This window comes from Rousettus aegyptiacus, unplaced genomic scaffold (genome assembly GCF_014176215.1).
Source record: "Rousettus aegyptiacus isolate mRouAeg1 unplaced genomic scaffold, mRouAeg1.p scaffold_m13_p_4, whole genome shotgun sequence".
NCBI classification, from domain to species: domain Eukaryota; kingdom Metazoa; phylum Chordata; class Mammalia; order Chiroptera; family Pteropodidae; genus Rousettus; species Rousettus aegyptiacus.
The window spans coordinates 40,243,399-40,269,839 of record NW_023416307.1 but is presented as its reverse complement, the minus strand read 5'-3'; the positions used below and the strand labels follow the sequence as shown (position 1 = coordinate 40,269,839).

At 35.6% G+C, this 26,441-nt stretch overlaps 1 protein-coding gene across 7 annotated transcripts in view; it reads left to right on the top strand.

Annotated features, from left to right (window-relative positions):
• The window catches only part of MCF2L2 (MCF.2 cell line derived transforming sequence-like 2), a 193,092-nt gene that overhangs the window by 35,274 nt on the left and 131,377 nt on the right, over positions 1-26,441 (top strand). For 6 of the 7 annotated variants that reach the window (XM_016138001.2, XM_036218821.1, XM_036218820.1 and 3 more), the window contains 3 exons: positions 18,462-18,552; positions 20,905-21,024; positions 26,044-26,160. In XM_016138001.2, the coding sequence (XP_015993487.2) occupies positions 18,462-18,552; positions 20,905-21,024; positions 26,044-26,160 (328 nt within the window). Of the gene's footprint in view, positions 1-18,461; positions 18,553-20,904; positions 21,029-26,043; positions 26,161-26,441 lie in introns of those variants that run through there. The other variant, XM_036218823.1, reaches the window with a different exon arrangement.

Here is a 26,441-nt window from a genome sequence, read left to right as displayed (position 1 = left end):
TTGTCACTGGCTTTATTCTGCATTTCCCATGCGGCAGGGCCGAATTAGGATGGAACTTTCCATGGGCACAGCTCACACTAGTATATAACTTGGTCAATTTCTCTTATCCATTAGTCACAGATGAGTGATGTGTAATGAGACTAGAAAACAAAGATAAATGAGCATCAGTTCTGTCTCTGTGGTGCATGTAAGAGTTGCTTAATAAACATTGTTGAGTGAATGAAAAATCGAACAGCCAAAGCTGTCTTCGTACCTTGAGGTTCATTGTTCTAGATTAAGGTGATTCTGACTTCCTGGGGCCTGTCTTCTGGGACACATGGCCACTGTTCAAGGAGCTTAAGCCATGTTAGGAATTATTTATCTCCCCTAAATAAGGAATTTAGGGACGGGTTTTAAAATTGACATTGTTGGATGGAGAAACTAAGGCGCAGAGCAAGGAAACTGAAAGGCTAGAATGAAAAATGTGCTTGTAGTGGAGACTATGGCAGAGATGCTTTCCGGCATCCATTACTTCCACTCTCTGCAGCATCTTCATGCCATTTAAGTTAAGAAATAGCCCGGTCTCCAAAGATTGGAGTGCAGGGCAGAATTCATATTGGTGACAATCATTTCACAGATAGAGATAGAGCAGGGAGTGAGGTTCAAAGCCGATTCTTTTTAAAAAAATTTATTTTCAATTACAGTTGACATTCAATATGATTATATTAATTTCAGATATACAGCATAGTGGTTGACATTTATATAATTTACAAAGTGATCCCGCACAATTACTCTAGTACCTACCTGGCACTGTACATAGTTATTACAATATTATTGAGTATATTTCCTATGCTGTACTTTATATCGCCTTAAGTATTTTGTAACTACTAATTTGTACTTCTCAATCCCTTCACCTTTATTACCCAGCCTCCCAACCTCCCTCCCATCTGGCAATCACCAGTTTGTTCTCTGTATCTACGAGTCTGTTTCTGTTTTGTTTGTTTATTTTGTTCTTTAGATTCCACATATAAATGATATTTATCTTTCTCTGATTTATTTGGACCTTCTAGGTCCATCTATGTTGTTGCAAATGGGAAGGTTTAATTCTTTTTAATGGTCAAGTGATATTCCATTGTATAAATGTACCACCTATATTGTAAATAGTATTACAATGAACATAGGAGAGCGTATATCTTTCTGAATTAGTGTTATGGAGTTTTTTGGATAACTACCCAGAAGTGCAATTGCTAGGTCATAAAGTAGTTCTATTTTTAATTTTTTGAGGGACCTCCAAACTGTTTTCCATGGTGGCCATACTAATTTGCAGTCTCACAAACAGTGCACGAAGATTCCCTTTTTTCCACATCCTTGCCAACACTTGTTGTTACTTGATTTATTGATGATGGCCATTCTGACAGATGTGAGGTGATAGCTCATTGTGGTTTTAATTTGCATTTCTTTGATGATTATGCTGAGTATCTTTTCATATATCTTTTGGCCATCTGTATGTCCTGTTGGGAGAAATGTCTATTCAGGTCCTCTGCCCCTTTGTGTGTGTGTGTGTGTGTGTGTGTGTGTGTGTGTGTGTGTGTACATATGTTTATAATCTAGTGAATATCTGCATTCGATGAATGTAAAATTTGCTAATACTCTATAACTCTTTACTGAAAAATTATAAATCTCCTGGTTCATAAGGAAGTTGTTTATAAATAAATGGTTTTGTTTACTATGGAGAAATAAATAACTTCTTTTCAATAAATTAGGGATTTTTTTTAGCCAGTACATTACTACACATGAAACCAGAACCTAAACTATTTCTGAAGTAACAACAAGTTAATGTTAACTATTTTAATGTTATATCCTGGTTATGATGTACATCACATTAACAGTATAGTGTAAAGCAGGGACCCAAATGATTTGATATCCATATTATTACCAATCTGGATATTGACTGAGGTTAGCTAAGCCTTGTCCTATTAGTTATCACAGGTTAAGAAAGTTCTGCTTGTAGATAACACAGATCTTAAGGTGAGAAAGATCTTTAAGAAAAAAGAAGGTATAAATACAACAGATTTGGTCACTGAAACAATTTATATTGTTTTTTCTCTGAATGGAATTTTTAAGAATTATTGTACCAACAGAACCCTATTATCCATTAGGCATTAGGCTAGGTGCTGAAAATACAAAGATGATAAGAATGTTCTTGCGCTACATGGTATTACTGTCTAATGGGAGGACATAGGTAAACTGACAATTACAAAGCAAGGAGATTAGCATCATAAAGGAGGCATAAATCTGTAGCCATGAGAGGACTGAGTCCTGGAAATGCTTTATTCATTTTTCTCCTGGCCTGAATTTCAGATGAGCATTTGCTTCCTATTTGAACCAGAAATGTCCTGGATTCTTTAATTTTTTTTTTTTCCTTTGTACCCTTCATCAAGCTTCCCCTAATGTTGACATCAAAACTAATAAATTTATATTGGTTTACAGCATTTTAGTAGGTTGTGTCTCCTTTGTCCCTAATCTGTGACAGTTCCTTAGACTGTTCCTGCCCATTTTTAATTGGATTTTTAATTTTTGGAGGTGTCGAGTAGTGTCAGTTCTTTATAAGTTTTAGATATTAATGCCTTATCAGATGTATATCATTGGTGAATATCTTCTCCCATTCAGTAGGTTGCCGTTTTGTTTTGTTAATGGTTTCTTTTACTGTGTAAAACTTTTTAGTTTTATGCAGTCCTATTTGTTTATTTTTTCTTTTGTTTCCCTTGCCCCAAGAGATACATCAGAAAAAAATATTACTAAGGGCAGTGTCAGAGATTTTACTGCCTATGTTTTCCTCTAAGAGTTTTATGATTTTGGGTCTTACATTTAAGTCTTTAATCCATTTTGAGTTTATGCATGTATATCGTGTAAGAAGATGGTTTAGTTTCACACTTTTTACATGTATCTGTCCAGTTTTCCCAACACCATTTATTGAATAGATCGTCTTTACCCCATTATATATTCTTGTCTCCTTTGTCATAGATAAATTGACCATGTAGGCATGGGTTTATTTCTGGGCTCTCTATTCTGTTCCATTGATATATGAGTCTTTTTTTATGCCAGTACCATGCTATTTTGGTTACAATAGCCCTGTAGTATGGTTTGATATCAGGTATTGTGACTCCTACAACTTTGTTCTTCTTTCTCAAGATTGTGTGGCTATTCAAAGTCTTCTATGGTTCCATATAAATTTTAGGATTATTTGTTCTAGTTTTGTGAAAAATACATTGGTATTTTGATAGGGATTGCATTGAATCTATAGATTGCTTTGAATAGTATGAATATTTTAATAATGTAAATTATTTCTATCTGTAAGTACAGTATATGCTTCATTTATTTGTATCTTCTTCAATTTCGTTCTTCAATGTCTTATAATTTTCTTAGTACAAGTCTTTTACCTCTTTGGTTAAATTTATTCCTAAGCATTTTATACTTTTAGATATAATTGTAAATGGGATTGTTTTCTTAATTTCTTTTTCTGATTGTTCATTATCGATGCATAAACGCAACTGTTTTCTGAATGTTAATTTTGCTACATTGCTTAATTCATTCATTATTCTAATAGTTTTTTTTTGGTGGAATCTTTAGGGTTCTCTACATATAGTATCATGTCATTGGCAAATAATGACAGTTTTATTTCTTCCTTCAAACCTGATTCTTAAATATTGCTGCGTCCACTCTCCAGCACAGTAGACTGGCCCCACACTCCATAGTTTATTGCTTATGATATCCTCTCCTACTTAACTGATGTGAGGTTTGGAATTTACACAAAAGTCGTGCACGTGTGTGTGTGTGTGTGCGTGTGCGTGCGTGTGTGTGTGTGAGTGTGTGTATATGTATATATTCTCGCACAAGCTATTGTGCTTGCTTTTCATCTGCCTCATGTGATCTAGCAGTAAACACCAGCTTTATGATTGAAAGGCCACCTGGAGTCTGATCCCACCTGTGGAGATTAGGAAGTTGATTAGTTCGCTTTAACCATACCCACTCTAAAAGATGGTTTTTTTGTTTGTTTGTTTTTTACCCTCTTACTTTGGAAAGAAGGCTATGGATTTATTTTTAATGTACTTCTTCAAAGTTCCATGCTTAAATTCTATTTCACCAATTCCCTCCCTCTCCTCCTTCCAGCCCCACATATGGTATGCGTTACGCAGGCCTGTGAGGATTTGGGGCTTTGTTGGTTTGAGGTAAGGATACTGTGGTCTCTGGGCCTTGCTTATGTGGTTCTCGCTGCAGGAACATCTTTCTAGGCCTGGCTAACTCCTACATATTCATAATTTTGCTCTCACAGAGTCTATTTCCTCAGAACCCAGAGCTTACCCCTCGTATAGCACCATAGTAGATCAAAATAACATTAGACTGTGAACTACTCAAGAAGAAGAGCCAATTTCTTCTTCTTCTTCTTCTTTTTTAATCTGTAGCCCTGGTACAGTGCCCAGCACACAGTAGATTCTAAAGAAGAAATGTTGGTAGAATTTTCAGTTTTGATATGATTCATTTCAGTCAGAGATTTTTTTATAGGGCGAGAAGGGGAACAACGACTGAGAGAGGAGAATCCTATCCCTCTCTCGTGTCTTGACCTCCCTGGACTGTAGGGAGTTGAACTTGGCCTTCTTCTTTGGCTCAGTTACATTCCAAAATAATCACCCATCATTTTAGCACCTTCTCCTTCTGTGGGGAGCAACCAGGAAGAGAACGAACAGGGAGGTATGCAATAGGTGGACGTGCCCACCCCCTATTATATTTCACTAATTTTACTGAGTCCCTGGATGCAGTCATAAGCTAAACGAAATGGGTGACTTTCACCTTGTACTTACAGCCTTTTCTGAGTCACACTGAGGACAGTATATCAAGTGCCATCTCAACCAGAGTAGAGAGAAGCACTGAGGGGTAGAAACTCCCACTTCACAGATAGAACATAAGAGAACAAGGAAGCTCTTGTTTGGGCCTGATTCTTTTTTCTGCTCTATGTTCCTCATATAATTGCTGGTAAGGGAGTATTTTCCTTTCCTCGAGTGCTGTTTGTCTCTTGAGAAAGAGTAGCTAGCTGTCTGACCAGTTATTCCCCTTTCCTCTTCTTGGCCTTTGCTCATACCCACTCCCAGCCCCACCTCTTGGATTCAACATAAAACAGAGACAATAGATAAGAAGGCCTGCAAGGGGAATTTGCCCTGAACCTTATTGTTCAGTTTCATCTCAGATTCCAAAGAATGAAACCAACCTAGTTCCTTTTATGATTTTTATTTATAAAAATTTGCATCTTTCTACATGTTACCATGGTCACCAAGCATGAAAGCCCTTCCCAGGTTGCAGAATGTTTTATAGGTGGTGGCAGTTGGCTCCTGACTTTGAACCAGGAAGAACTGATACAGTAGAAGAGAATGACAGGATACTCAGGACAGGGAAAGGATATTCATATATTAATTAGATCTATTGTTTCCCTCTTCTGTGTCTTATTCATTTCCGCCTTTATCTTTAATATCATCTTCCTTGTGTTTTTGGTTCACTTTTTTTTTTTTTGTCACTTTTTGAGTTGAAAATTATATTTATTTTCATTTTATTAATGTAAATGTTTAAGGTTATGAATTTTCTGTGATCCATTTTTAAAACATATCTTATAAATTCTGATATGTAGTATTTTTATCACTATGTTTTAGAAATTCTGTAATTTTATTTTATATTTCTCCCCTAACTGAAGAGTTGTTTAATGGAAAGTTTTTTTCTTTTTAGGTTTTTTTTTTTTTTTTTGTGGCCTTATAGCAGGATCACTTTTTGTGGATGTTCCATGTGTACTTGAGAAAAAAGATGAATTCTCTATTATCGGGATGTAAATTTCAACGCACATCCATTACATCTTCCTTATTGTGTTGTTGAGGTCTTGTATAACCATATGGATGTGTTGTGTTTGCTCTGTCTTATACTGAAAGTGGTATATTAAAATCTCCTATGTAAAGTGTATTTCTGTCTCCTCATATCTCCTTTAGTGTCTGCCTTAAAAAGTTGGTTATTATGTTATTTGGAGCAGAGATATTTATAACTATTTTATCTTCATTGTGAATTGTGACTTTTAGCATTAAAAAGTGTTTCTTGTTATGTTTAATGCTTTATGGCTTGAATTATACTTTGTCTGATACCAAGACTGAACTCCCTTGCTATTGTTTCCATTTGCTTAGTATACTTTCGCCAATTTCTTTATTTTTAACCTTTCTGAATCACTTTGTTCTAGATTTTTCTCTTGTATACAGTATGTAGTTGGTTCTCACTTTATGAGTCAAATTGAAAATCTTTTCTTACATCAGATGAATTAAACCCATTCACATTTATTGCTATGACTGATACTGTCTCAATTTTGTCATTATTTTGTTATAACTACTAGATACATATATTGCATTTCTCGACACGATGTGTTTTCTTTGCTCTTTTTATTTTTAATTTGGTATTTAGGATGCCTTGTGATTTCGTCCTTGTATGTATACCTTTTTTCGTGCCATTCGTCATTTTCGACACCATCCTTTGATTCCCACCTGTATCACCTCTACAACAACGTCCTTGTTATTTTCTCTTCTCCTCGCCTTTCTTCCTCCATCTTTTAACTTGCATTATTTCTATATGTTATTCTTCTATCGTATTTAGTATTAGACAATTAAATCTATTAAATTAATCCCTTTGCTGTTTTCTCCAACTTATCTTTTGATGGGATCTTTAGTAGAGTCTTCAAAAAGGGATCCTAGGTACAGAATTTCCTAAGTTTTTACATGTTTATAACTGTTTTTATATTGCCTTAATACTTGAAAACCAGCTTCTCAGGATATAAAATTTTTGGTTCACACATTTTGGTGATGAGTTGTTACAGAATGATGTTCCATTTTTGTATTTTGCTTTTGAGAAGTATGATGCCTGTCTATTTCTCTTGTTCTAGTAAATTATTTTATCTTTTTGCTCGGAGATGCTTAGAATTTTTACTTTATTCTTACAACTTAACAGTTTAACTAGGATGTGTCTCAGAGTTGATTTTTTCAGGTCTACTTTCTCAGGCCTGCCAGGTCCCATCAAGTATATGTAGATTCAGGTCTTTTTTTTTACTTCTGGGAAGTTTTTTTGGCTTATACTTGTGAATATTATTTCTGTTCTTTCATTTTGTTTTTAGTCTTTAGGGACTTCAATTATAAGTATGTTGGTTCTTTTTGTCTGACTTCATTTCAACCACTTGATTTCAGACCTTTTTTACTGTCCCTCCACCCCCCATTTTCAATCACTTGTTTGTTTTCTTTATGTTTTTCATTGTCCCTTATTAAATGTTTGTTCAAATGTTATCCCTGTGGATCTTGTAATTTAGACTGCATTTCTCATATGATTCTATCTTTTCCTTTTATTTTTATGACTTTAAAAAACTTATTTTTTCTTTTCTTTATACATCAAAAAATCCATTTCTGTTCTTGATTTTTGAGTTTCCTATCTAAGGTATTCTCCCCCATACTTCCAAGTTCTTGTTTGTAGACATGTAATTTATTTTGGAGAGCTAGCTATGTCATAGGGTTTTTTTGTTTTTTTCTGCTTGATGACTAATTTTTTGGAGGAATTTGCATTATCTAAAATGTTTATATAAAATAGACTTTTTAAAAGAGCAGTTTTAAGTTTACAGCGAAGTTAAGAAATTTACCATCCAATCCTTGCCTCCCCCCTCCCACCCCTTACTCAAGGTACAACCTTTCACACCAGAGTGGTACAATTGATGAAGTACATTGACACACCATTGTCATCTCAAATCCATAGTTAATATTAGTATTCACTCCTTGTGTTGTACATACTGTGTGTTTGGATAAATGTATAATGACATATGTCTGCTATTATAGTATCATACAGAATAGTTTTCCTGCCCTAAACATCCTCTGTGCTCTGCCTGTTCATCTCTCCTGTGCCTCTCATCCCGCACACTTGCCATCCACTGATCCTTTAACTGTCTCCATAGTTTTGCTGTTTCCGGAATGTTATGTAGTTGGAATTACACAGTATGTAGCTTTATCAGATTGACTTCTTATTTGTACACACAGGGCTAGGGAAAAGCCCCAAGACTGAAAATCTACTCTATAATTGGAGGGCACAGAAAAACTAAAAAAAGGGACAGGCTGCTCCAGTCTGGCAATGAACACTTCATTAAGGGAAACTTACTATGAGGCACATCTTGGGCATCGGCAAGACAAGTGGGTATCCTCCACACTGCATGGCAGGTGCTAAAGAATTGTATAGAACAGAGCAGGATGGACGGCGCACTGATGCATGACCCATCCCAGATAAGGGAAAATACCTTACGTGCTTGCCCCAGGACAGGGCAACAGTCTGTTTTAGAAACAAGCATGGTATGGGGCATAGGGGAGAAGTCGATCAGATAGTCTCTGAGGGAATTTACAGGACATAATATCATTTCTGGCCCAGATTTAACTTGTGGGTATAACAGCAGTCATGTCATGGAAGTCTCCTTTTCACACTTCTTTCACGTAGTGGTATGCATTTAAGTTTCCTCTATGCCTTTTCATGGCTTGATAGCTCATTTCTTTTTAGCACTGAATAACATTCCATTGTCTAGATGTACCACAGTTTATCCATTCGCCTCCCAAAGGACATCTTGGTTGCTTCTAAGTTTTGGTAATTATGAATAAAGCTGCTATAAACATCCATGAGAGTTTCTGTGTGGACATAAAATTTCAGTTTATTTAGGTAAATACCAAGAAGCACACTTGCTGGCTCATATGGTACGAGTATGTTTAGTTTTATAAGAAACAGCCAAATGATCTTCCAAAGTGGCTCTACCATTTTGAATTCCCACCATTAAATGAGAATTCCTATTGCTCCACATTTTTGCCAGTATTTGGTGTTGTTGATGTTTTGAATTTTGGCCATTTTAATAGGTGCATAGTGGTATCTCATTGTTTTAATTTGCAATTCCTTTATGACATATGTTGTTAAACATCTTTAAATATGCTTATTTGTCATCTATATATTTTCTTTGTCAAGATGTTCATTTTGGTTTTCTGCCCATTTTTAAATCGGGTTTGTTGTTTTCTTAGTGTTGAGTTTTAAGGTTCTTTGTATACTTTGGTTAACAGTTTTTTTTGTTTTTTTTTTTACTATATCTTTTTCAAATATTTTCTTCCAATTCGTAGCTGATGTTCTCATTCTCCTGAAGGTAAAAGTTTTGATTCTTATTGTTTTGCCCTCTTTATAGTAATTTTATATAGATGAATACTTCTTGCATCTCTGCATTTAGTGGACAGGGCTGGTAATTTGGGGTGGTTTACAAGATTCCTAATTCAAGAATACCATCTTTTGTTAGTACATCTTTTATCGATGTACTTTCAAAGATGTAGATCACCTTTTATTGATGATCTTAACAATTAGTTACGGGGAAAAGATTTGTATCCTTCATTTTTTTTCTCTTGTTGGATGCTAAAATTTACCTCTTGCATCTTTCTGTCTTTATCACATAGTCACTACTTTTCCTTTCCTTTCTTTTTCTCTTATAGAAGCTTTACCTTTCCAAGACTTCCTCTTTGAATCCTTCTCCAGTTAGTACCGTGTTTTACTAGGACTCTCTTTTTAGTATCTTTGCTCTTAGGGTGAACTTTTTTTTTCTGGAGACGGTTTTATGTCAATCCCCTCTTCTCTTGACATTCTCTATGTATTAGTCAGGGTTTCTCGGAGAAATAAAACCTGTGGGACTTGAATGGGCTAGGGGATGCCCAGATAGCTGGTAAAAAGCACTATTTCTGGGTGCGTCTGTGATGGTGTTTCTGGAAGAGATTAACATTTGAATTCATGAACCGAGTAAAACAGACGTGGATAAATAGGTATCATCCGATCTCCTAAGTGCCTGAATAGAACAAAAAGTTATAAGAAGGGTGAATTCTTTCTCTGCCTGAGCGGAGACATCTCCTGCCTTGGTTTATTTATTTACTGTACTGTAACTTTTTTATTCTAGAGTGTACTCTTTCTACTTAAAAAAATGTTTGCTGTTAAATAATATGCTGTGTTTTGCCAGCAGCAACCTCATACATCTCATGTTTACATTGTCTTTTGATCACATCATTTTCTCTTGTAATCGATTTAATCTTGTGTTGTTTAGTTCGTCATGGCCCCTAAGCCACTGATAATGTTGCCAGTAAGAGGCCACATTGAGTGATAGACCTGGAAACAAAATTAAGAGCTACGAAGGACTACAAATGTGGAACATCAGTAATAGTTTTTGCTCATCAGTCAGACATGCTCCATTTCACCATAGCTACGATCTCGAAGAGCAAGAACAAAGTGACAAAAGCTGTTAAAAGATCTGCTTCACTTAAGGCAATGAAACTAACAAAAATTCGAGAAGCATCTATAGCAGATATGGAGAAACTTCTAACTATCTGGATTGAAGATCAGACACGGAAGTGTAACCTTTTCAGCACCACGACCTTTACAACCAAAAGTAAAAGCTTGTTTGCGATGTTAAAAGAAAAGGCTGAACCTGGCTACGATGTTCAATTTAATGCTAGTTCACAGTGGTCTAAATGATTCAAGAATTGTTATTCACGATCGAATATGAAAGTAAATGTGAGTCTGTGAGTGTTGATGTGAAAGCACCTGAAGAATTTTTTAAAACTCTAGACAAGCTGAACATGGAGGGAAATTACTTGCCAGAGCAAATTTTCAGGATGAATGAGATCTTCTTATTCTGGAAATTGATAACTGAAAGGACTTTTATCCATTAGGAAGCCAAATCAATGCCACATTTCAGGGATTTTTATGAACAAGATAAAATTCTTGCTTAGAGGCAGTGTCGCAAGCTACAAATTGAAACCCTTTGTGATATGACACAGTGAGAATCCCAGGACCTTCAAATATATCAGTAAGTATACACTGCCAGTTTACTATAGGAACAATAAGAAGTCTTGAATAATACCCCGTTGATATCAGTGATAGATCATCCAGACAGAAAATTATTTAGAAAACAGTGGCCTTAAGCGACAGATTAGACCAGATAGACTTAATTGATATTTTTAGGACTAATTACCCCAAAGTAGCAGAATGCATATTTTTCTTAAGTGTGCATAGAACATTTTTTCCAGGCTAAACCACATGTTAGGCCACAAAACAAGTCTCAGTAAATTTAAAAAGATTGAAATCATATCATGCATCTTCTCCATTAACAGTGGTATGAAACTAGAAATTAATTACAGAAAACAGAAAACCACAAACATATGGGGGCTAAATAACATGCTGCTAAACAATGAATAGGTTAACAATGAAATCAAGGAAGAAATCAAAAAATACCTTGAGACAAATGAAAGTGAAAACATGATGACCCAAAATCTGTGGGACACAGACAAATCAGTTCTAAAGGAGAAATTTATGGCAATACAGGCCTCCCTCAAGAAACAAGAAAAATCTCAAATAAACAATCTAACCACACACCTAAAGGAATTAGAAAAATAAGAACAAGTAAAACCTAAAGTGAGTAGAAGGAAGGAAGTACTCAAGATCAGAGTAGAAATAAATGAAATAGAGTCTTAAAAATAATAGAAAAGATCAATGAAACAAAGAGCTGGTTCTTTGCAAAGATAAACAAAATTGATGAACTTTTAGCCAGACTCATCAAGAAAAAAAGAGAAAAACAAAAAGTAAAACAGAGAAAGACAAAAACCATATGGTTTTACTTATATGTAGAATCAAAAAAAGAAAATACGCAAAACAGAAACAAACTCATAGATACAGAGAACAAATTGATAGTTGCCAGATAGGAGGGAGTTAGGGGGAAAGGGTGGAAAATTGAAAGGGATTAAGATGCACAGATTGCCAGTTATGAAAACAGTCATGGAGATGTAAAGTACCATGTCCTTCGCAAAACTTTTCTAATATTTTGGGATCAGAACACATTTACCTCAACTCTTACGTTTAGTCATATTCCGAATGTCAGTTTTGACTCATCAAAAGCTCAATCAGGAGTTACTAAGATTGGAAAATGAAAAAATGTGTGAAAATACTTTCCATACCAAATATGTATGTATATGTATATATACATATATGAATTTTGTATGAATTTTACAGCATGAGCATTGGCCTTAGGGTCTGAAGACTTAACTCTACACATAGTGTGTGTGACTTTGGGCAAGTTATTATTTTTTAAACACCTCTCAGTATTAGTTTTCTCATCTATAAAGTGGAAATATTATGACCAACCTGGTTGTGAGGATTATATTAATAGCATTTATGCAGGTGTCTAGAGTTATTTAAAAGGAACGGTAGAGATAAATAAAAACAGCCAAGTGTTACCTAAAGAAATACATTGTTCAGAAACCCCATTTCCTGTGCATTTGGTTTAGTTGAGGTTTTGATGCTTTTGTTGAACTCGATAGGGTGGGGCAAAAACCCCACAGCAGTTGATATTACTGTATGTTGTTTAGAATGTACACCGTGTGGGAGGACTGCCTTCAAAATTGTTGTGATTGATTATTTCTTCTTTCTGAACTGTGGCCTATACACAATGTGTCAGGAGACACAGCCCTTTATGTACACAGGTACTTTCCCAGTAGAGCCCACACTGTTTACCCAAATGCTCTGGTTTTGGGACTTGGTCTGCATGGAGCTAACAAGAACCTTGTTGTAAGAAGCATTTGCCCGCAGTTTGGCTGGGAGGCCACATGGGTTGTCAGTTGATCTTACTTCATAGATCAAAAAACAGCCTGTGTTTATGTACTATATAATATTTGTTGAGCCTCTCTCAGCTCCACCTTGCTTAAGAGTTCCAGATGCTCCCTCACAACTCACCAATGATTGTTTGATTTAAAGAAAAAAAATAAAAGAAAAGAAAAAGCAAACACTAGGAATAGCAAAATCTACAGAATAAACCTGTCAGAGATAGAAGCAAATCTGCTGTAAGATGAAATCAAAGGGGAGTAAGATGGTAGGGTTCAGAGCCTGTTCATTAGTATCAGAGTTCTGAGTTTGAAATTCAGTTTTGCTAATGTGATATCAGGCAAGTTGTTTTATTTCTATCAGCCTGTGTTTCTTCATCTATAAAAAAGAGATAACAATATCTATTTTATAGATAACTATATATATGCAGATAACAATATATCTATTTTATAGATAACAATATCTATTTTAGATAAAATATCTATCTTGTAAGATTAAGTGATATAAAAAATTAATGTGCCTGACAAATGATGGGTGCTCAATATATAGTAGCTATTATTATCTAAAATTATCATTTATTATCAATGTCAGCTTGTTTTTGCTGTACTACAGAATTTTTGCTCATCCTTATATCCTCTTTGATCAGTCTGACATGTGTTGGGCACTCGATAAATAGCGATCTTTCTTTTTAAATTTTGTCATTTTTTTTTCACAACTTGAATTTATTTTATTCTTTTGATTTTTAAGCAGTTATAGTTTACATATAGTAGAATACACAGATCTCAACTGTATAATTCAATAAATATTTACCTGTTTATATACCATGATCAACATATAGAGTATTTCTGTAAAGTTTCCTTTCTCTCCTTTTCCATCTGTATCTGCACCCCTTACCACCTCATTTCTATGCCTCCCTTCCCCAAGGAAACCACTCTTCTGACTTTTGTTACCAATGATTAGAAAAAATTGCAAAATATTTGAGAGTTAAGCATCCACCTCTAAATAATCTATAGGCTAAAAAAAGAAATTACAAAGGAAATTAGAACACATTTTTAGCTGAATAATAAAAATATATCAACAATTATAGGATGTAGCTAAAACAGTGATTAGGAGGAAATTTTTGCTTTAAATACTTATAATAGAAGAGAGGGAAGGTTTAAAATCAATGATTTAACTTGAGAAGTTTAAAAAAGAGAGAGAGAATGGCAATGAATGACAATTTCCTTCCCAAGGAAAGGAAGAAGGAAATTGTAAAGAAAAGAAAAAAGTAAGATAAATGAAATAGAAAACAGAAGAATAATAGAATTCCAGTTTAATTACATGGAGATCAGAAATACACCTTTTGCAGTCCTTTAAAATTTGTTGAGATTCGCTTTATGGGCTAGGACTATTTTGATAAATAATGGATTATTTTGATAAATGAGCATTTGAAAAGAATGTGGTATATCTATAGTTGTTGGATGTCAAATTCCTCAAAGTCAGGTCTATATCCTTACTGTTTTTTTTGGGTGCTTGTTTTATCAATTACTAAGATCTACCTCTGTGTATTTATCTATTTTTCTTTTAGTTCTATCACTTATTGATTATTTTGAAACAATATCATTTCATATATACACATTTAGGATTGTTATGTCTTCCTGTTAAACTGCCCCTTTTATCTTTATAATCATTTATCTCTGCCAATACTCCTTGTCTTTAACACTGCTTTTTCTAATATTAATAAAGCCACACTGGTTTTCTTCTAATTAGTCATCATTGCATGGTATACCTTTTACCATATTGTTTCTTTCAATCTATCTCCATCCATAAATTTAAAATGTATCTCTTTTAATCAGTACTTTCACTCTGAAACAATTTATCTTTTAAATAGAGTAGTATAGACCATTTCCACTCAATGTGATTATTGAGATTGCTTGGTTTAAATCTACTATCTTGCTATTTGTACCATCTGCGACTTGTTCCTTTAGTTCTCCTTTTCTGTTGTATTCTGCTTGGGCTTCCAAACAAAATACCTTATACTTGGTGGCTTAAACAACAGACATTTATTTCTTTACAGTTATGGAGGCTTGAAGTGCAAGATCAAGGTTCTGGCCAATTCCATTTCAGGGGAAGGCTCCTTTCCTGCTGCAGACGGCTGCCTTCTTGCTGTGTTCTCTCATGTCAGAGAGTACTCTGGTATTTCTTACTTTTATAAGGGCACTGGTCCTTCGGAATTAGGATCCTCCCCTTTGTGTCCTTATTTAACCTTTATCACCTCCTCATAGGCCCTATCTCTAATCATGGTCACATTGGGTAGTTAGAGCTTCAACATATGAATTTAGTTTATGGCACTTACTCTGTTTTGAATTCTTCAAATATTTTCAGTATTCCACTTTATCTCCTCTATTGGATTTTTAACAACTGGTTCTCTAGTGTAACAATATATATCCTAAAGTTAGCACTATCTTGAATTAATTTCGTACCACTTTATATACAATATAAATAGTATAATTTAATTTCATCCAAATGCTAGTTTCAATAGTATAATTGCATTTACTTTATCCCATCCTTAATGCTATTATTGATATATTTTACTTTTATATATGTAATATATTTAATAATACTTTATTATTTTGCTTTGAATAGTCAGTAGTCTTTTAGTGAAATAAAAAATGTAGTTGATACTGTTTATCCACATTTTTAATGTGTACGGTGCTCTTCACTTCTTCTTGCAGATTTGGGTTACCATGTGGGATTATTTCCTTTCAGGAACATTACCAGAATAGACAACCACTACTTCATGTGAAAGTCTCCTCTAGTATTTGCTCACTGTGGAAGTTTTTAACTCTCTCTGGAATGTGTTTATTTTGGTTTCTTGATCTTCAGTGTTTTCTAATGTCTTTAAGGACAAATATGAGTTTAATTTAACCAATTTTTTTTATAGGAATGAAAGTCTTCCTAATTAGCAGCTTAACTTAATTACCCATATATTTATCGTTTTTCAGATTATTTTTCTTGCACCTTCATGCTTCTAAATTCATTCAGCCTGGAGAACATCTTTTGATGTTTTTTGAAGGATAAATCTACTGGCAATAAATTCTCTCAGCTCTAGTTGTCTGGAAATGTACTTATTTCACCTTCATTTTTTAACATGAATTTTCAAGGTGTATAGAATCCTAAATGGGTGGTTTTTCTGGTCAATACTCCAAAGATACCGTTTCATTCAATGGTAGCTTCCATAGTTTCCATCAAAAAGTCATTACTTTTGTTATTATTTTGAAGGGAATGTATCTTTTTTTTCCCCCGCTGGTTGCTTTTAAGATTTTCTCCTTATCTTTAATTTTAAATCACTTGGCTCTTATAGGCCTAGGTTAAATTTACTTTGTATTTATCCTGCTTGGACTTGAAAGAGCTGTTTGAATCTGTGAGTTGATGTATTTAATCAGATATGGAAAATTACTCACCATTATTTTTTTAAATATTATTTTTGTAGCATAGTCTCTCACCTCTCTTTTTGGGACTTCTGTTCATGTCCCACATCTCTTTTACATTCTGTTCTTTTCATTTTTCACCTGTTTCGTTTTGAATATTTTAATTGATCTGTTTTCATTTCCACCTATCCTGTGTTCTGCTGTGTTCAGTCTGCTGTTAAACAAATTTCAGATATTGATGTTTTGTAATTCTAAAAGGGACATTTGATTCTTTATTATAGATTCTAATTCTCTGTTGAAATAATGCATCTTCTAATCTATTTTTTTACTTTTGTGGTGTTTTCTTAGTATATTAATCATAGTGAAGTTTCGTCTGCCAACAACAGGGACATCTTTGAAACTGTATCTATTGATTATTTTATCTCTTGATTATTGTTTACTTTTTTCTGCTTCTTTGCATTTCTATTAATTTTTAATTATGTGCCGGATGTGATAGATGATACGTTGTAGAGGCTAATCTATTTACAAACAACATTGAGTTTTAATCTGTCCCGCAATTAAATTTCTGGTGGATCACCTTAATTTTTCTGAGGCCTGGTTTTAGGTTTTCTTAGAGCAACTCCGTTTCTGTTTTGTTCTTACTCCTAGAGTGTAGCCTTAGTCCTATGTCAACTCCTATGGTGTTTCATTTATCATAGATTATGGCCTGTATAGAATTTCATCTGAACACCCAGGGTGTTCATCAAAGTCTGTCTCTTCTGGCTGGGCTGAAACACCAGTTGTCTTTCCCCAGAACTATGTTAGCTTCATAATTTCTCATCAGTCTCACATGTGCAGTTGCTGTTCTCTACCAGCCTCCTGGATTCTCTCCTAAGCTTGTGGGGCTCAGGAACTGACCAAGCATTAAAGTGAAATTTCCATGAAGATTTCTAGGGTTCCCTCTCTGAGGCTTCCCTCCTTGACAGCCACACTCCTCAAATCCTGGCCACTTTTCCATCCATAATGCCTAATAGCTGCCTCTTTCACTCAGTGAGCTCTACCTTCTTGCACCATTACCTGGGAAATGTTTCCAATGAGAGTGCCTGAGTCAATATGGAACTGTGATAATGTGTTGGTCTAGTGATGTTTACTTCAGATCAGCTGCTTATGTTTTCTTACAGATTTTGCTTAGCTCTTCTCTCTTATTCACATAAAGATAATTTTTAGAATAAAGCTCACATTTTACCAGTATTAGAGTGTTATCAAAGGTTTATTATAGGCCAGATACTTTTTGTATACCTGATCTAATGAGCATATAAGAAATAATAATAATAATAATAATAATAATAATAATAATAATAATACTTATATAAAGTATTACCAAGTGCCAGGCATTGTTCTGAGCATTTTATACGTCTCACTGAATATTTTACATACCCATTTAATTTTCACATCAACCCTATAGATAGGTACTATTATTATTATTCCTACTTTAAAATGAGGAGTCTGAGAAACTATAGAGACTAAGTAATGTCTCCCCCCTCCAAAATACGCAATCTATAAATGGTAGAATTCGAGTTTCAAACTTTGGCAGTCTGGCTTCAGAAAATGTGCTTTTAACCATTAGGGGTATTGTTCTCTTGAACTTTACAGAGTGACCTCCCCGGTGTCAGAACCAGTAAGTGGCAGGACTGTGGTTAGAACCTCGCTCCAAAGCCCTTGCTCTTTCCTCTGTACCATACTTCCTCCCAAAGAGAGAGAGAGAAAAGTTTTCCCTTTTAGAACTTTAGCTTAAAAGGATTTTGTGAGAATTTTGGGGGGACTTAGGAGGGGACCAGACAGCTTCCTTTTGGTCTTAATGAAAATACCTTCTCACCAATATGGTTTTCTGGCCATTTAGGGCTAGGCACTAGAAGGGAGTTGTTTTTCCCATTGACATGTTTTATTTTTGAACACCTCTCAGAATGACTCCTAAGGAAGGATATTGATAGCTCCATGGATGTCAGTCTTGGGAGTGGAAAGATGGCAGAGCTCAGCCTCAAGGTCCTCTGTCTACACTGATGGCCAGTGATGCTCAACTGACATGTGCGTCTTCCTTCAGGTGTGAGCATGTGTGTTCTTGAATGTTTCACACGTTTACCAGACAGAAACAGGGGCCTTGAGAGGGTCTGAGACATCACATATTTCTGTGTTGGTAAGGCTGCCAGATGAGATGAAGAGAGAAAGTTAGTTCCATTGTCAGGGAAGTTAGACCCAGTTATTCCGTTGTGTCATGCAGGTTGTTTACACATGAGCCTGGAGTGCCACAGGGGCTGTAGAATGACCCCACCAAGAACCCATGTGTCTCACCTGGTCTCTGATACTGACTACCCTTTATTGCAGTGCGGAGGCTGCCAGCATCGGATTCGTCATCGTTATTGACAGACGAATGGACAAGTGGAGCTCCATAAAAGCATCCTTGACACGAATAGCTGTAAATATTTACCTTTATGCTTTTTTATAAAAGTAATTTAAATTCCCTATTCAGTTATTTCATATCAGAGTCAAAGGGAAAAAGTGATTATTTTATGCCAAATTTTGGGCAGGTCTTTGTAGCAGAAGCTGTTGTGTCACATCTGTATTCCCTCTGCCTCCTGAAGGTCACTGCAGAGCATTCTTGAGCATGTCAAAGGTTTCCCGAGTCTCTCTACCTTTATTCACTTCTCTGGTCAGCGAATAGGGGCAGGTAGAGAATGCTAGGAAGTAAATGCTCCGGGAGTGACCTGCAGCTATTGAGTAATGTGAGTTGGTGGATAAATACCCCAGCTTCAGAGGGACAATGCTGAGGTATGTCCCGCATGGTATCTCAGGGGGACCCAGCCCTTCTTGCCCACAGCATTCCCCTCTCACTGCAACACTGGCTCTCTGGCCATCAGCATCTCGCTCTCACCCACCCCCCCCGCCCCAGCTCGTCTCTGTGTTTCCTGGGATCGCCTCCTCAACAAATACGTTATACCCAAATACTTGTCATTGGGTTTGCTATGGGAGGCATCTAATTTAAGACAGTCTTCATTTCAGTATTGAAATTACTTTTATTCACATATTACAAAGACACTTGGCTAATCTAGACAAATGTTCTTTAACTAGCTTGACTGGAGATGTGCTTGCTTTGGGCATTAAATTCTTTTTAGCATTAAACTTTGGTTGGGGTTCCTTTTCAATCTTAGTCTGATTTTCATCCCTGTTTGCTGCCTTTCAGCAAGTAGATGTGTCCTTTCTCTATTGGGACTTCAGATAGGGCACTTAGCCACATGGGCAGACAGAGACACCTCATGGTGAGCCACACCAGCATTTTCACCAAAGCACAGGTTCTCTGGAGTAGGATAGGACATGGTAGGGTTGTAATATGTGTGGAGAGGCTAGGACAGGAGAGGGACATTTATGTTTACTTACAGAGGCAGTCACACGTACAGATATGCCCACAGAGAGTCTCTCCCATATTGCTTTACAGCCTCAGCCAAATATACAAATAGTTTCTCATTTGTCCTGTCTTGACATAACACAATGTAAGATTCTTCTGTTTAGGACCTTGCATTTCAAAGGTTGGAGACTGGAAGCCTCCCTTCCTTTATGCATGGATTGTTTTGTCCCTTTGGTTTGGTTTTGGCTACAGGATTTATTTTGGGGATAACTACAATGATGGCTGATGCCCTGAGGATCTGGACACTTGACAGTCTCATAACTATTTTAGAGGTCTGGCCTCTAGCAAGTTCTGATTTCCCAGGGTCCATAGACAACGTTGAATCATCTAATACTTGAGCATAATTTGTCCAAGAATTACGCCGGTGACTTAAAGCATTAAAGATACTGTAGTGCGGGATCCCAACACCTAGCTACCAATCAGAATCTCATCATGCACTTATTGAAAATACAGCTACCTGGACTTTAGCCCAGTCCTAATGAATCAGAGTGTTCCAGGGCACAGACCAGGTTTTTTTTTTTTTTTTTTTCATAGCAAGCACCTCAGGAGGTTGCTTTTGGGAACCACTAGAAGAATGGAAAGCCACAAGTGATGGTAGTTGTGGATTCCACCTTTGTCACTAAGTCTTTATATGAATCTGAGTTATCTCATTTCTTAGGATCGCACCTCAAAATGAGGACAGAGCTTTTTAGGAGAAACTTAGCAATAATATGCATTAAGAACCCTTAAAATACTAAGTCTTTGATTCTGTGATTCTTCTAGGAAGCTGTGCTAGAGAAAATGTTCTAAGATGTGGATAAAGATGTTCATTTCAGTGTTATTTATAATAACAAAAATATGGAAAAGCCTAAATCCCTAGCAATTAGAGATAATTAAACAAATTTTGCATCCATGAAAACTGACATTTCCAAGAATTTTTAATAACAAGAATGAAAGCTCATGGTATTAAAATTAAGTGAAAAGGCCGGTAACGTATTTCTACAATGAGTTTAACCACAATAAAAATGTTTAAGCAGAGAAAATAGGCTATAAGTAATTAGGTTAAAACGTCAAAAATGGTAATGAGATCATGTATGGTTTTCTTTTTCCAATGTATACTTTTATTAGTTTTCCAATTTTTTAAATAAAGAGTATTATTTTTATAATTGGAAACATTTTTTATATTTGTTTGATTTGATTTGGTTCAGTTTTAAAGGAGAGGTTTGGATTATCTGACCTCTAAGATCTCTTTCAGCTCTAAAATGTTGTGAAATATATTCTCTTTGGCATTCATGGCGTATACTTTTACTTTGTCATCTGTAGTCTTCGGCCAGAGGAGACCAATGGGTGTGGTATTTGCCTTGACGCTTTTCATGATCCTTCCAGGTAGCATTTCCAGGAAACTTGCAGCTCATATTCATCCTTCGTCCATCTAGCTTTATCCAGAGGGCAATCACGGACATTGGCATTAAATACTATCGAGATGAATTTAAAAGGAAAGTGCCGGCAAGTATGACCTCTTATCTTGTCTCCATTTGGTTAGGGCATGTGGAGAAAATGGCAGTAGAATTGATTTTCTGAGAAGGTAGGACTCCACAGGTCGAGAGGGAGAGGCGGGCATCTGGGCAGAGGGAACAGTGTGTGTAAGGACACGGAGGCAGGAAGTACACACTTTATGGTCCATGGGGAAGCTCTTCGTTGGAATACATATAGGATAATCTTTTGGAAGAAAAAGTAGGAAACATGGAATAGGTCTTAAGTGTAAAGATAAAGGTGCTGGATTTCATTCAGTCGGCAATGGGGATGTAGTGAAGGTTTTCGAGTTGGAGAGTGACTTGGATAAGTGGGACTGGAGTTATATAAATCTGAAGGTGTTGTCTAAGACTGTAGAACAAGATCGAAGGAAGGAGAGAAATTGTAGTATGGAAGAAAGAAAATAAGGATCTAAAATATGGGGGCAGCACAAATACTAGCAACTGTAGAGTAAAAATAAAAACCAACATCGTGATATTCATAAAAGGAAAACAAATTAAAATGACAAGATTAAAAATTTTGCATATAACTTGGTAGAGATGTGGAGGAAACAGTCCCCTTTATACTTTGCTTATAGAAATGAAGTTGGTAATGGCCATTATGAAGGACTAATTAGCAGTGTTTATCAAAAGTTAAAATGTACACACTTTTTGATCTACCTATAGAAGTTATTCTACAGATACTCTCACACTTCTGCACAAAGCTACATATATAATAATATTCATTATCAAATTGTTTGTAATAGTAAAAGATCAGAAACAACTTAATGCCCAGCAACCAGGAGTGGTTAAATAACTTATGGTCTACCCAATCATTTAAATATTCTGTAGCCATCATAAGTGATAAGGTATGGTAAAATCACAGTGGAAACAGTTGACATAATTTTATATGTTTGTAAAGTTAACATGTACCTAATCTATGACCCACCCAAGAGAAATGAAAATACACATCCACCAAAAAATATGTTTATCAGCAGGTGAGAAGATAAAGAAATTATGGCATAGAAAAATAAATGCTGTAAGATTTCAAATGCGGAATCTAAATACCAAAACAAATGAACAAACAAAACAAAACAGAAAAGACTCATAGGTACAGAGAACAAATTCATGGTTGCCAGAGGAGAGGGGGTGGGGAGATGGGTGAAAAGGTGAAGGATAATAGGAGGTAAAAACTTCCAGTTATTTAATAAATAAGTCACAGGGATGTAACATACAGCATAGGGAAAACAGTCAATAATATCGTAAAAACTTGTATAATGACAGATGGTTGCTAGTTTATTGTGACAATCTCATTGTAAGATAGATGAATGTTGAATCACTATGTCGTATACCTGAAACTAATATAATATTGCATGTCAACTATACTTTAACAAAAATAAATTAAAAGGAAATTGTGGCGTGTTCATGTAATGAAATAACAACATTAAGCTATAAAAAATGGAGTGAGGTCAGCTTCCTCTCCGTTCTCTGGTTGGTGCTCTTGCAGCCAGGCCTGCAGCTCCTCTGGCAGGATGGCCAGGAACTGCTCCAGCATTGGCAGGTCCAGGATCTGCTTCTTGGTGCCACTGACAGCAAAGCTCCCAGAGCTGGTTCAGAGCCTTCCAGGGCCCAGGTGACTCCTGGTAGCCAAACTGCCTGAAGTGCTGGTGGAAAGTGTCTAGGCTGTAGCAGCTTCTCCAGAGGAGGCTGGAGTCCAGATTACAGGCCTCTTCTTCCATCTTCACTACCAGAACGCTGTCAGGCTCTTCTGAAGTTTGTGGAAGGAGTGTTGATGACTCTCAATTTTGCAGATATATGGATGAGGAATAGCTCAGGACTTCCAGTCTTTAATTTTCAAGGAGGTAAAGCACTCCTTATAGATACTTCTTAAATATGATTAAAGAAACAAGTAGAAACAAGACAAAGACAAATGCTTCTTAGAACAAGAAAACTAAGATCGTAAACAAGGCTGTACAGAAAGTACAGCTGTTAATCTTAACATAAACCAGGCTTTCAAAGAATACTTCCTTCTTTAAGAGAATGAAAGAGCCAAGATTAATTTATATGCATGAGTAATTCCCAATTTATTCTGAAAATCATCCCCACAAGGCTAAAGAGCACAATGATAGACCAGCCAGGATGGCATAGGAGCGCCTGGAACATAGAAATCAGGAAGCCAATTAATTTTTTCTAGCCTGCTGCTAAGAGCTCTAAGAAACAGTCTCATGAGAGAAGTACTACTGTATGGATTTTTTTTCAATGTTTACTAATTTTAAAAACAATATCATTTTGACATTAAAGGGACCATTAAAAAAATAATTGCAAGAAAAATAAAAGGAGTAAAATATTGCACATGCAGTAGCCTGGAAGCATCTCAAAAATATTTTTTTGAGAAAAAGAAATTAGACACTAATGACATACTCTGATTCTTTTTATACAAAGTTCAAGAAGAGGCAAAACTAAGCTGTGATGATAGAAAATCAAACAGTGGCTGCTATTAGGGGTGAAGGATAGTGGGAATTGATTGGAAGGAGGTACAAGAGAACTTTCTGGGGAAATGTTCTATACCTTGATTGGATGGATAGTATTATGTGTATAAACATTTGTCAGAACTAATTGAACTGTATCCTTAAAATATGCATTTTATTGATGTAAATGATATCTCAATTAAAAAATGAAAAAGAAAACAGAAAAATAGTTAAAAATAGATGAGATAAATCTACAGTGATATAGAAAAGTATTTAATGTATATTTTTTATTTTATTTTTGGCTCAATTAGGAATAATTTTAAACCAATAAAAAAAAACTTCAAGAATAAGAATAGTACAAAGAACATCAAATGCTCTTTACCCAGATTTATTCACCTATTGTTAACATTTCATCCTCATTTGCTTTATTATTCATTATCTGCTTCTCTATATACATTATTATATATGTATAGGTATATATTTTCTCTCTATACATTACATATTATATTATAAGTTAATATAATTAATACCTATATTATTACATTGATAGTAATGTTAATACATATATAATATAACACATACATAAATATGTGTACTTATCTCTGTATAGCATGAATAATATATGTTACATATATATTTTATATATAAAGAGATAAATATATATAAAGATATACAAACACCCATATACATATACATAGAAAATGATTGGAGACAATGTCAAACAGTAGGGGACCGGTTTAAAAAATTATGGTCTACCCAATCAATTCAATACTTTGATAAAACTTAATAAATATGTAAATACTTTAATAAATATATATACATATAAAAGTATGTAAAGCTGATGCTGCCACAGGAGAAAATGAGAACAAGGTTTGAAGGACAAAGTTTATTCTACTCGCAAGTCCCAGAGAGGAAAGTCACCTCATGCCACATAGGCCCACAGAGGAAGCACCAGGAGACAGAAGCAGGACGAAGGGAAAAGCTAGACCAGAGCCTTGATTGGGGTTTCACAGAAAAGATGAGAAAGAGAGCCCTGGCAGATGTGGAATGCACACCTCCCTCTCCTGTTAAGTAGAACAGAAGATGTGTGTCTGGCCGGGCGGGATAGATTTCTGAAACTCCTGGCAGTCGGCAAAGTTGCTCCTTCTGCCCAATATAATGTTGCATAATGGTATTTTAAAAAAAAATTCCAAATTTTGCCAGAGCAACTAATGTTCTGAGACTAAAGATCCATTTTTCACCTGATAATTTCTTGTTATATGTCATATAATTTCTAATCTTAGAAAGACTGAAAATCTTTTTTGAAACTCCTGAAAGTGGTTTGTAAATATTAGGAGAGAAAGGCATAGATAGACAGGATTTCCTTTCTTTTTCTCATATTATAAAAATAGTTTTTAAAATTCTCAAACTCTCTTTCAGAAACGAAGGAGGAAGGTATCGGGCCTGGTGAGGTTAACCTATTGGTTCGTAGTAATCAAATCTCACTAAACCTAAGTTCCTTGAAGGCGGCACCTATCATTCATGCTATTTTAACCCGAGAGCCTGGCATGTAATAGAAGTTCAATACATATTTGTTGAATGAATAAATCAATTTTGTTCTTATCTATACACTTTGTTCCCTGACTTATATTCTTTTTATTCCAGAGTGGATTTTTCACTTGACTAATTTTATATAATAATAGGAAAAAAGTCTATGTACTTATGTTCTCTAACCAAAAGCCAATTTTCAGAATATTCAACTAGGAGTAAAGAAATGTAAGGTCATTCATTAGTTAAAGGCTTCAGGGGGATGTATTTCAGAGATAAGAATGATGGTCCTTGCTTTTGGTTGGGAGTGAGTAGGGGGTGTGATATAGTGCCTGGGACAGAGAGCCAGGAACCTGCCCTGGTCAGGGCCACTGTAGCAGAGTAGAAAGGGACAATTTGGAATGTGACAGCTTTCTTTAGATGTGTGGGCCTTCATTCATCAGCATGGATGTGTTCATCAACAGGACCGTTAATTTCTAAAAACCCACTCCCTATTACCTCCAAATCTCCCCCCATACAAGATAAATCAGGGGCATATCAACATCCTTCACGGGAGGGTGCATCAACATGGTGAATCTTCTCAATGTATATTCCTCAGTAGGTCCCTGTATTCTAATTTTACTTTGATATTTACCAGCCCACCTTTTATTGCACTTCTCAATGCAGACTTTTAGACCTCAGTATAGCACTTGATTTTGTCATCTGAAGAGTGTACCTTAGCTTGAGAACTTTTGACAAAACTTCACCTTAAGGAAGACCTGACTTCTAGTTAGCTTAGAACTGAGCTCCCTGATCCAAGTAACCTTTTTGTCACAGACTATTCAACATTTTGGCATTCTTCTCTCAAAGAGGGAAAACAGAATTAGACTTTAAAAATGTTTCTTTGCTGGATGTAGGAACCATTTTGGATATGAATGCCCAAGAAGGCAAAGCGGAAGTACTACATAAATAACAGTAGAATCTAGACGAGCTACTATTTAATTATCTGTGAGGAATATATTAATTTTTTCCCTTTATAGATCATTATGTTAAATTCTATCTCTGACCTTCATGACTACATTGCCAAAAGCCAACTGACAGAAGACTTAGGGGGAACTTTGGAATATCGCCACAGTCAGTGGATAAGTCATCGAACTGTGAGTACCAACTTGTGTGCCCTTTTTAATGTCTCTCCATGTTTTCCAGAAAATAGAGGAGTTTAAGATCAACTGTTGGCATCTTAAACTACCATGACTACCTAAGATCAGGAAGGTTGGGTTTTGCAAGCCACAGGCTGGGGGAGAAATAGGGTGAAGGGAAAAGGCTGGAGGTTCTCCTGACAACCTTCACCTCATCCTCATCTTCTGGCTTGGGGATTTTGGGAATTTCACTTAGAGTGCATCTGGAGAATTTTCAAAATACCAATACCCTGCTATAC